At 38.3% G+C, this 11,799-nt stretch overlaps 1 protein-coding gene across 1 annotated transcript; it reads right to left on the reverse strand.

Annotated features, from left to right (window-relative positions):
* Window positions 1–2,054: 2,054 nt before the first annotated feature.
* On the reverse strand, window positions 2,055–10,296 carry LOC113151893 (meprin A subunit beta-like). Its single transcript, XM_026344755.1, has 14 exons — window positions 10,205–10,296; window positions 9,997–10,024; window positions 9,420–9,470; window positions 9,300–9,343; window positions 8,819–8,897; window positions 8,604–8,721; window positions 7,009–7,187; window positions 5,221–5,439; window positions 4,485–4,634; window positions 3,450–3,665; window positions 3,012–3,268; window positions 2,574–2,732; window positions 2,277–2,453; window positions 2,055–2,167 (listed from the first exon to the last, which is right to left on the reverse strand). The coding sequence occupies exons 1-13, from the start codon at window positions 10,244–10,246 to the stop codon at window positions 2,406–2,408; spliced, it is 1,590 nt and encodes a 529-aa protein (XP_026200540.1). The 5' UTR covers window positions 10,247–10,296; the 3' UTR covers window positions 2,055–2,167; window positions 2,277–2,405.
* Window positions 10,297–11,799: the final 1,503 nt, after the last annotated feature.

Below are 11,799 nucleotides of genomic sequence, written 5' to 3' on the forward strand. Positions count from 1 at the left end.
TCAAATGAAAGCAAATGATTGTTTTTCATCTGAGCACAAAAAAACACCAATGTGAGAAGGTCACTGTATGAAAGACACATACAACATGAATGAATGTGTGAGTTAGTTTGTACTTTACCTTCCAGTTGAGAATGAGTCGTGGCGCTCATGGTGTCCTGTTTGAGTTTGTCATAATAAAGAGGATACTAGACTTGAAATTGACTTTGTCTGGTGTTTTCCCATATATGAAAGATGGATGTAATATTCAACAGGAAAACAGATTTACATTAGAGCTGGACCCCAAACGCTCTTATTCAATCTAATAATGTATATTACGAAGAGAAGCACCAAAAGTAAAAATGAATGTACTGTACAGTGTGTGTAGAAGGTTTTTACACTGTACTTTTTTACTGAATTATGGCCAGTGTATTTAGTCTTTTTCCACATTGATCAACAGAACGTGACAAACTCATGTCCAAGTGGAAACAGACCTCTACATAGTAATCTAAATCAATTACAAATCTCAAACAGAAATTATATACAAACGTGGACAACATTGTTGGTATCCTTCCATTAAAGAAAGGAAAAACCCATAAAGGTCACTGGAATATGACAAAAGTAATAATAAATAAAAGTGTTCTAAAAAATAACTTACTATTTTGTTGCGCAACCTTTTGAGGCTGCTCACTGCAATTAAACAATTTCTGTAACTCTCAATGAGACTTCTGTCCACAGGTATTTTGGTCCACTCCTCAGTTTAAGGACCCTATGTACCTGCAGGTCCAATGACAGCTCTTCTCCAAATGTCTTCAGTCTATATTTTTTTAGTCTGCGCCTCCTTGTTGAATTTTGATGGCAGCAAGAGAACTTGATTGAATCGATGTGGGAGAAGAGGTGCTGTCTGTTTCTCTGTGTGTTTATACGCAGTAGGTGGTGCAGTGCAATTGTAGTGCTCTTTTTCAACCAAGTTAGGGTTTGTATTAGAACCTCCTCACAAACATTTTTTTTTTAATTGCAGATGACATTACCATGCCATCAAACTGAGACTGCTCCAAAATCAACACTTGATAACTGTTTTATCTGACAGATAATGAGGTAACTCCTAATTGTAAATGCTATATTTTTGTAAAATCTCTTAAATTATAGCTGAAAGTCTACATTTAATTCATTCATCTTGATCTAGACTTACAGTAGTTTTATTTATTTATTTATTTTCTATCTCAATTTATGGTTTGTTGCTCCTCAAAACTTACTGAGACAAATGTAGACCAGATACTGACTTGGAAAACCAGTTTCACTTGACCATACAGTATGTTTCTTATTGTTAAAACCTGAACCACAGCAGAACAATGCAGCCACATCACAAAAAATCGAACCTTTTTTTCCACTGTCTCACACCGATTAACAGGTGGGGCTGCAGGACGCAGCGGACCAGGTAGTCCAAGATTGTTTGATTGTTTATGTATCATCTACAGTAAGTACCACACAGTTAGATAGCCACAGTATTGTTAATCCCTGTTTTTCTTCAGACTTTGCTGCCATTTAAAGGTGAAGACCACATTTCTAGACCCATTTAAAATAAACTTAAATATCGAGGCTGGCACTCTGATCACCAATGGAGAACTTGTGATAATAGGAATAAATGACAAAGACAAATGCTGCCAGAAAGTTTATTACACATTATAGATTAAAGAAGCAGAAGAAGAGATGAATACATGTTGTAGAGATCATTTGGTTTAGATTCTTCTTTTGATCAACACCTCATGGAGTGGTGAAAAATGATCCTTTAGTTGGGTACTCCTGCAAACAAAGACACACACATTCAGTATCTTCTTCCACTGAATCACAGGACAGTTTGTAAATGAGTTCAGGGTGTGAATTAGTAAACTGATCAGCACATCATCACTCAACTCCCCTTTTCCCTTCTTCTTCCCGCAGATGTTTCCTATCATAACAATGGAAACTACCAACACTGCAGCTGCCACACATGCTGTTATTAACCCTACCATGTTGAGGTTGATTACAGCTTCCTGTGGAGCACCTTGGTCTGCAGCCTTTAGCAGCATCAACATGTTGGGGTTGATAACAGCTTCCTCTGGAGCACCTTGGTCTGCAGCCTTGAACAGACTGGCATCAGCGTGCAGTGCAGAGTGAGGGAGAGGCTGAGGTTTCAGCAGGTGGGATATATCTGAAGACAAGATGATCAATCATGACTTTTCAGACACACACTGAAACTGAGTTAGAGGTTCTAGTTGTCTATGATGTCCTGGTCCTGTCTAATGGTTTAGTATCTGTACCTTCCAGACTGAAGAGGAAGATGGCGTCATCTCCTTTGATGAAGTTTCTGCTTCTCAGTCTGCTGTGGGTGATGAAGGTGCTGGTTCCGTAGCCTGGGCCTCGATAATAAACGCTGCCGTCAGAGTCAGTCACTTTGGAGCCCACTTTCCTGGGATCATCCCAGAAGAACTCAGTACCTGAGAGAAACAGGTGAACAGTCAGTCTCTGATTGACCACCTCTAAAGTCGAGTCAAGATTCTCTTACCATTAGAGGACTTCTTGTTAGGGTCGGTGGTGATCATTCGGTGCATATTCACCTGCTGTCTGATGTCCGACTGTTGATCCATCAAAGCCATGGTTGCCATCTGCCATGGACACGGCCACTTGAGCATGTGGTCGTTAGGCCCTGAGGTCAGGTGGAAGAAGAGGGCCATGTAATCTGGATTGCTGCTTAATCCATTGAGGTACACACCTACCTACAGAGCACAGAGCAGCATGAGGTCAAGGTGACATCATCACATTTCTCGTTTCAACAATTGTCCAATCAATAATCCAAAACACAGTCATCAACCTGTTATCATCACAGTTTGGGTCTACAAATCAGTACAGTACCTGAAGTAAATTGTGCCCACACAATACAATGGGGCAGATGGAAATCCATGTTGATCTGATTGGGGACGTCATGTCATGTCCAGACGGATACAAAGACAGAAAATGACTGTTTCTGGCACAGAGGAATAAAAAAAAGTCTTTACCTGGAAGGAGTAACCTGCAGGAGACAGGAAGCGAGGGCTGAAAAGTTCTTGTCCTGGTGGTATTTTGGCCATTTGGCCCTTGATGTTGCGGATGTGCCAGATGTGCTGAGGGCACTTTGTGGACGACAGGTTAATGTCGTCCAGAGAGAAGCCTCCTTTTGATGGTCTCTTTCCCCTCACGCCCTGAAACACCACACGGGCCTTCTTTGTCACATTTAGATTGACGTTATGTAATTCCCAGGAGCCCTTGACACCTCCTGTAATAAAATAGAATTCACAAGTTGTACTTCAGAAGTGAGAGAGCCGCAGTGCAAAGTGGTGCAGTCTACATGCAGCTTTTAAATACATTCATGTTGCTGCTCACAGCAGCTTTGATTGAGTAAAATTACCTTTTCATTTAATTAAGGTGTTTTTTGTATTCAGTGTTTCATTTGTTACCTGAAATGCTCTTGAAGAGCTTCAGTTTGCCATTGGCGTTGGCCTGGTCGTACTCTCGCACCCAGATATTGAGAACATCATCAGCTGCAGCAGTGCTATAGAGGAGGAACTGCAGACACTGGACTCCAGGTTTGGGGTAAAGCCAGCGACTCTCCAGGAACGCTTGGTGACCAGGTTTAGCAGAGGACGTGCTGAAGTGCATGAAGTAGCCTTTTCCTGAGTACAGAACATATCAAAATAGCACAGCAAAGAAAGATGAGTGAAGATCACCTCTGGATGGTGAATAACTATCTTCCAGAAATTCAAACACCCATCAGGTTTTCTGGCAACATTAGATACGTGAGCTGTCTCCACATTCAAGAACCTACTGACTCTGCCTGGAAAGTTGTACTGCTAAGACTTAGAACATGTCCTGTGTTCATTATGGAATACAATGACAAACTAAGGCATTGGGGGCCCTTATAAAGGTTTATACTACTTCAGGGTTGTTGACTGTGGGATAGAAGAACAGACAAAGAAAAATCGTGTTCTGCTGTCTTGAAATATCAAGAGGGAAACATCCAAAAATACATTAAGGGCTACTGTGATGTCAGAGTTGTTAGAAAATAAAAGAATATTTATCCATCCATCCATTGATCAACTATACTAGAAGTCAAGGTGGACCACTGTGTTGGTAGTCACAGAGTGGCAGAAAACTTCTTTCTTACTCTTTCGAGTAATTTAAATCCACCAGTTACCATAATCTGTCTTTAGACTGTCACAGGAAGAACATGCAGACCTTTGTGCTATGTGCTATCCAAAGTCAAAGAGGTCATGATTCATCCCCTTTTCACTGTTCTTTAATGTTTTATTGAGCACTATCACACGAAAGGGGGCACTGTTAAGCTTAATATCAGCATGGCTGTAATGTGTTTGTAGGTACGAGGACGCAGGTCGAGTGCTGAAGATATCAGTCGTGCTGATATTTAGTACAACAGTGCCCCCTCTCACGTGATACTACTAAGTTGATGTACATTTGTAATGATGGACTGTCACCTTGGCACTGTCCCATGTTTGTGAAGTCTGTTTTAGGCCCTCCCTTTACAGAACTGCGCCGTTCCCACTTGGCTGTCCCTGGACCCTGAATCGTCCCACAGATATTGTCCTCTTCAAAGTCGCAGCTGTCCACAAAGGTAGAAGAACTGGCTGTGGAGAGAAACTGCTGCATTAAGGTGAAATATCTAGTTTCATTTGAATGATTTCAGCTGTCTTCACCAGTAAAAAGCCTAAAATGCTACGTAAGCTTCATTTCTTTTTTTTTTTTGCCTAGATTATTGAAGTTTTCAATTTGTTTAGCAAAGTCTGATATGAAATCACCACAGACACTGAAAACAGAAACAGAGCTGTAGTATAAAAAACATCCACTCCTTATGTAGAAAAAAAAGGCTCATTCTATGCTAAAGAAAACACAACTATAGTTATTTCCTTGTGATTTACAGTGTAATGAAAACCTAATTATGAATTCCATTTTCCATTTCTGCAAATAGATCCCTCTGAATCTTATGGACCTGCATGTTTTTGGAACAGAGAAAAAACAAGAGGACCCACGCCAAGCAAACTCCACAATCAGATCAAACCCCAAACCTTCTTTCTGTGATGTCACCACACCATCATAACTACTGCTCCACAGTATCATATTACAGTATCTGTAGGACATGTAGCCTGAGGCCTTCCTCTGGTGCAATGATGGTATCTTGACTCATTGTTAGTCGTGATGTACAAAATGACTTACTGCAGTTGTAGAGGCGGTTGAGTTTGGTTAGGTCACTGGCGCTGAACCCCATCCTCTGACCAATCACATCCATGAATTGGGGGATCTTGGTGACAATGGTGGGCTCAGAGCCAATGCTGAAGTCCATCTTCCCATAGTGCATTACAGAGCCATAATCATAAGGAACACCCAGAGCAGTGGACACTGTGTCATCATGTTTCTTAAAGTTGTTCTTCTTATCTGAAAAAGGCATAGCAATTACTGGATTTCAGTCTATGGATGATGCAACAATTATCTGTGTCTCATAGTGAGAGAAAATGTGTATAAACAGCCTAAGGAGCTAATAAAGCTGATTTCTTAATGTATTAGTTTACTGCATGAGTATACACCCGGGCTACTTTCCTAAAATACATCACAGATGCAACTTTTATGCAACTCGGGTGATAACGTTCTCAAATATATGGGATTGTTTTAGATATTGAATATCCCATACCCTAATAAAGGAAATGTATGTATGTGTATAAAAATGTGCACGATAAATTTGTAATAACTGGCAAAAAAAGTTTTTTTTACACACAAATCTACTGTAAAAAAAACTATGTTAATGTCCAGAAAACCAATAGTTTGACTTATATTATATATTTATATAATATATATATATATATTATATTTTATATTTATATTTTATATATATATTTGGCTAATTCTCCATAAGAAGACGGGCCTTACATTGTCAGTGTAGATTAGAACTAAAAATGACCAAACAAAAACAGTTTTACTTAGTTTGTACTTGTTTCAAGAAAGGAAGGCTATTATAAAGTATAACCAAGAAATAGATTGAAGATCTAGATCTAGATCTAGATAGAAGATCTAGATTTCTTTAAAAGATGTACACTATAGTCTCCAGAGACTAGAGACCTGGATCCAATCAGGGCTGAATATACAGTGGCCCAAGTGCACATCCGTCCAAAACAAGTACTTAACAACTGTCCTTGAGAAACAGATGCTTCACTGCCTTTGAATTGGCTGCATTGTTAAATAAAACACGAGAGAAAGCTTCTAGGGTTGGCAAGTCAGAAGGTCGCAGTGAACTTTAGATGACAGGAACCAAGTCTTGTGGTTTTTGAAGTGTTTAGATCCAAGCAAAGGACAAACAGTACAAAGCTCAGAGATAGAGCTCATAAAAATTTGCCTTCCTAACACTATCAGTGATGCATGGAGGAGGCAATGTGACAATCTGGAGATGCTCTGTTAAAGGGAGAGTTGGTTTCCTGCATTTTGTGCAAGACCTTCTCAATCAACATACTAATCTATCCTGACGAGGCATATGATTCCCTCTGGGCAACAAGTGATTAGTGGTAACTTCATTTTGCGGCAAGATTGTGTAAGACCTATCTGGAGAAACAAAGTAGCTGCTGGAATACTATCTTTGACAGCTTCGGAAGTTGTATACTATACTATTGTCAAGTGAATCCACCCAAGACAGCAGCATACTGATAACAAAACCATAAAAGAAACAAAATGGAATCTTACCTTAATTCCTTCATAGATCCCTGCTATAAATTTAAGGCTCATTAAAGATGTAGATGAAATTGCAGTAATATGTTACACAGCACATCTGTCTTCACCGAGCTGCACAGTATATGTCAGAATGATGATTGTGAAACAAATGATGGAGGATGTCAAAGAGTGCAATGTTTAGCTGCTGTGGCTAAATGTCTATGAAAGTAAGAAGACAGAATTTTGTCTGCAGGAAAATGAAGCTCAGAGTGTAAAGCAGTAATTCAAAGTATTACTCATCAGTATTACCAGGTTTAATTTTATCCCACATGATGTCGACATAATCATCACGGTCAGCTCTGGACTGCTCGTGCCAGAAGCCCAGAGCATGCAGGAATTCGTGCTCAACAATTCCTAGATCATCACAGTTACTACCAATAGACAGCTGCTGTTTTCCCACACGCTGGTTGCCTACAGAGGAGAAACATCTGCAGAGAGGAAGAGTGAGATCTAAGTCTGTCTACACAGTCTTCAAAGACCTGGACAAAAAGATGATATTCACATGATAAGACTCTTTTAATTGCTTTGCTAACATGGTGTCCAGCAGCCTTTACTGTCTGTAGCCACATCCTAGTCGAAGTAAGTAAGTCTAAGTAGATAATGTTAATGTAGAAGAAATGTGATCTCTCATGCTAATTCCAATCAGAACTCTGTGTGCAGTATTTAGATTGGCTGGAGACTTTTTAAAGAGTTATGAGAAGTAACAAATACATGGACTACTTTTTAGCATCACCTTAAGACAGGATGCTCCTAATGTTTGCAATATTCCTCAGATGGAAGTAAGTTCTAGCGATTTCTTTTACGTATGGGGTAAAGAAGATATCAAAGATAACTCAACACAATGGAAATTTATAGAGTGCTCTCCTAATAATATTACCTAAGGAAGACATATACGTGAAAAGACTCGCTCTAAGTGTTCCTCAGTACAGCCAGCACAATGTGTAGTGGGTGGGAGGGATCTGTACTATGACTCTAAATCCAGACTGGAAATCTTCATACTGGTTATTCCAGTGCAGGTGGTCACATAATTGTTTTGAATCTACTTTTTCAATGATTTTAGAGATAAAAGGCAGATTGGATATTGGTCTATTATTGGCTAAATCCCCTCAAGTTTTGAGTAGAGGTTTCACTACAGTGATCTTAAAAGCCCCTGGTACATAGCCTGTTACTAAAGAAGTAAAGACAGATCTAATCTAATATGGACATGCTGATGAAGGTAAAACATCTTTGAGCAGTTTAGCCAGGGTAGGGTCTAAGAGATTATTTACTTATTTAAATTACTAAATTTAATTACTAAATTTAATGACACTTACTAACATGATCTGAAGCAGTCATAGTAAGAATAATGTCTTACAAGTGAATCTAGAGCTGTACATCCAAATTCATTAATACCAGTTGCAGGGAGGATTTCATATTTTTTTCTTAAAATGTTATGAACTTAATTTGTAAAAGAAATTCATCAGTGAATATATAATATTCAGTAAAATATGATGGAATTAATTCCTTAAATTTAGTAACACCATTTTCATCTAGTGTAGTTGAATTTCTGTTGAAGCCTATTGCAGGATTCAATAATTAAAAAACAAACAAACAAAAAAATTATCAATATCTTAAATATCAAGGTATAATTTGAATTTTCTCTGAAAAAGCTTGTGATTGGATTGTGATTGCAGTTTAGCTGTATAAAATTTTCAGGAGGTGTTGCAATGCAAAGTTAGGTGATAATATTCTCTAGGCTAATGATTATACATATGTGACCTTTTTCATGTTACACACAATAATTTTGCTGGTTATCTATATGATAACATTAGTTTGTGTTTAAAGATTTGCTGGATGCTGCTCACCCGCTGCCGTTAAACACAGAGATGTAGTTCTCCTCTCCTTTCCATGGTTTGAAGTCAATGCAGGTCTTCAGTCTGTACTGGTCGAACGCCTTCAGTATCACTCCCTTTGCATTCATTTCTACATGTAACAAAGCAAAGGACAAATGAACATAAAGAAGCATCCTAATAACATGATCAGTCCTGAGAATGGGGGTTTCCATAGCACTGTGTCTTACCCAGACTCTCCTCCAAGTAGTAGGGAACAGTTGTTGGCCAGCGATACTTATCTCCTAGGATAATGTTTCTGGTGAATGGCTGATGGGGATGAAGAGAGCAACAGATACAATAAGAGATGGACAAAGGAGAAACAGAACACTTGAACTAGCTCACATTAAGTCAATTATATAACTGTATCCATGTATTTTCTAATTTGTTAGCCTTGTCAAGCCGATAGATGAGATGTTCTCAAAGATAGTGATATCAGAAGACATCACCAGCTGTAAACTGGCTGTTGTATTAAACTATGTATTAAACTAATCTAATTGGGGAATTGGAAGCATTCAGTGTTTGTTGGTCTGGAGGTTTCTAACGTCAATTGGATTTTTACATGATTAAAAAACGTTATGTAAATGAAAAAGTATAAGTGTGCAAATATTTAGGCACACAGTACAACCCCCAAATATTCAGATATCAACAGTTTTTGCTCTCTGCACATACTTCTTCCAGTTTGATATCTCCCTCCAGCAGGTCCAGCCCAGCTCCTTTTAAAAGAAAAATTGTACTGGTTGATAAAAATCCTTAGACACATAGAAGAAAAAAGATAAAGCATCTACAGACCTTCATTAATGTCGACAATGTCCCAGTCACGACCTTCATCAACGTCAATTTCTGTAGAAAGAACAATCAGTAATAATGGGATTTATTAGAGAAACTAAAATAACACAATAATCAGATTGTATCAGTACTTGAGAAATTATGTTATTTCATAATCTCCAGTACCACAGTAACAATGCTAAATGTGTTATACATATATTAAAGCATTACCTTTAAATGCAAAAATGATACTTATACTAAGATTTCAAATAACCCCAAGTGTCTGTTTCTGCATGGTAACCTTTCAGTCAAAGTACTTCATATAGACATCATTATTTTGTCTGTTTTTTGTTTTTTTGCTGAATGCTGAAGACATATTGATTTGTAGAGAGACAATGTACATTATTAAACATTTCTGTAAATGTACCAGGCTGGATTTGAGACCAACAGATAGATATGCGGTCAATGTTTTGTTAGGACCACACCTTTTATCATTTTTAAGACCCAAAGCTGAAGCAAACAAAAGTCATTTAGAGTTATTATTGATAAAAAAAAATTAATAAGACACACCTGAGTAACAACAAACACTTATCTTACTCACCTGTTTCACTTGATAGCCTGGCTGCTGTCTATAAAGCACATATGAAGGGACAGTAACAAAATTAAACGGTGAAATTATTTATGTATTAGTAAAACTAAAGGAACTGATATTCTACCTTCATTCCTATAACAGACAACAAAAAGGCAGTGCAGATTTTTTAGCACACAATATTTTGCATCTACTTCATATGTGCATATGTTGCACTTACCAATCCCAAACCAAAGAGCAGAACTAGAAAACTGTGTAACATGATTCCAGCTGCAGACACACACTCAGTGGAAGACAAGTGTTTGTTCTGCACTATATAGCTGAAACTGTGAAAAACTGCAAGCTGGACGTTGTTCATTAGGTGTGAAATGATGACAAAATTAAAACAAGATTGACATCTGATATTAAAAAAATTCCGTTTTTTTCACAGTTTAAGATGTTGCCACGCAAGACCAGTTGATGAGGTTAGATAAAACCTTATGCAAAACAAGTGTGTCTCCTTTATGATGTAAATGCTTTTGCTTGCTTTGTTCTTTTTTTCTTTTTCTGTAGACTGACATAAAAGCAAGCTATGGTTAATAAATAATAATGAAATAATAAATTATTCGAACCGCTTGTCACCTTAAGAATTGCCTGGACAGGTTAACAGTCTATCTCAAGACTGATATAAAGAGACATTCACACACACAGTCACACCTATGGGCATGCATGCCTTTGGACACAATGTCACAGAGACATTGAGTACATAACGTGTCTGCATGTGTGCACACATATTACTGTACTCAATTGTAGTCAATATTACACCTTTAAACTGACTGCTTAGAGTCATCACCAAAAAAACACCAACCGTTTCCAGTGAGAATAGAATAAAAGGTATTGTGTTTAAGGAAGGTTGAAGAACCTGACTACACATATAATCTGACATGCTGACAAGCCTTAATTCACTAGTTATCTTGATAAGCCTGTGTAGAGCTGTACTCAACGCTCAGTATTGGTGGATGCTGGAATGGTCACATCTGCTCTGCATTCTGAGCATAAACAATACAAAAACCAAAACCAACTAACCACAAAAAAACAGGAACTTTGCACCTTGCAAACAACCTCAGAAAACAAGCATCTTTGAGTGATATCTGCAGCACAAGTTAAAAATGCATGGGTGACCTAGCGAGTGTTTTGATGTCCTGCACATCATTTACATGATCTCAGCTATCTGAAAGGGTGGCAAACATGGTTTGTTTCTGGTGTATGTTCAGGAAATCAATTTGAATGACAATGTCATGCTGTTTAACAACTTCATTTAATCTAACATCATATTAGCACACAGGAAGAGTCTAATATTCTAATACGCCTGCTGCTGCATGTCTGCAACACCTGCATGTGGGGAAAAGGTTGTGGGCGCAGTTAAGAGGAACAGGAAATGAAGATCCTGTTTTAGCAGCCGCCTTTGTGACCACGGTCTCTGCTGCGTTGCCTAGAGATACTGGATCTGTGACAAATGGTGTGAATGGCTTTGTAAGTCTAGTTAGTGCAGTCTGGAGAACCAGCTTCAAGTGAGTCAATGTTCTTCTGTGTCTGTCTGAGTCACTTTCAGTGCCTCTCACTCATTTAGAATCCACTGTTCAGGATGGATTCAAATTGAAATCATTCTTTTTCCATGTGTTTCACAACAATGTGTGCCAAAGCCAATCACAGTAGCTACACTGACTTCTTTCTTATGATATCACTATGTAATATATTAAGTAGTGTAAAACTGAACTGTTACCATCCTCCCTGGTGTTTTACCATTGAGCAAACATTTAATACCTGAATCTCCTC

The sequence above is a fragment of the Anabas testudineus genome, unplaced genomic scaffold (genome assembly GCF_900324465.2).
Source record: "Anabas testudineus unplaced genomic scaffold, fAnaTes1.2 Contig204arrow_ctg1, whole genome shotgun sequence".
Classification (NCBI taxonomy): Eukaryota; Metazoa; Chordata; class Actinopteri; order Anabantiformes; family Anabantidae; genus Anabas; species Anabas testudineus.

Excerpts from the sequence above, each read along its gene's own strand:
- LOC113151893 (XM_026344755.1), bottom strand. The coding sequence starts at position 10,246 with ATGTTACACAGTTTTCTAGTTCTGCTCTTTGGTTTGGGATTG. Across the intron at positions 8,898-9,299 it reads GAGATATCAAACTGGAAGAA|CCATTCACCAGAAACATTAT; the intron begins GTATGTGCAGAG and ends CATCCCCATCAG. Across the intron at positions 8,722-8,818 it reads CTACTTGGAGGAGAGTCTGG|AAATGAATGCAAAGGGAGTG; the intron begins GTAAGACACAGT and ends TGTTACATGTAG.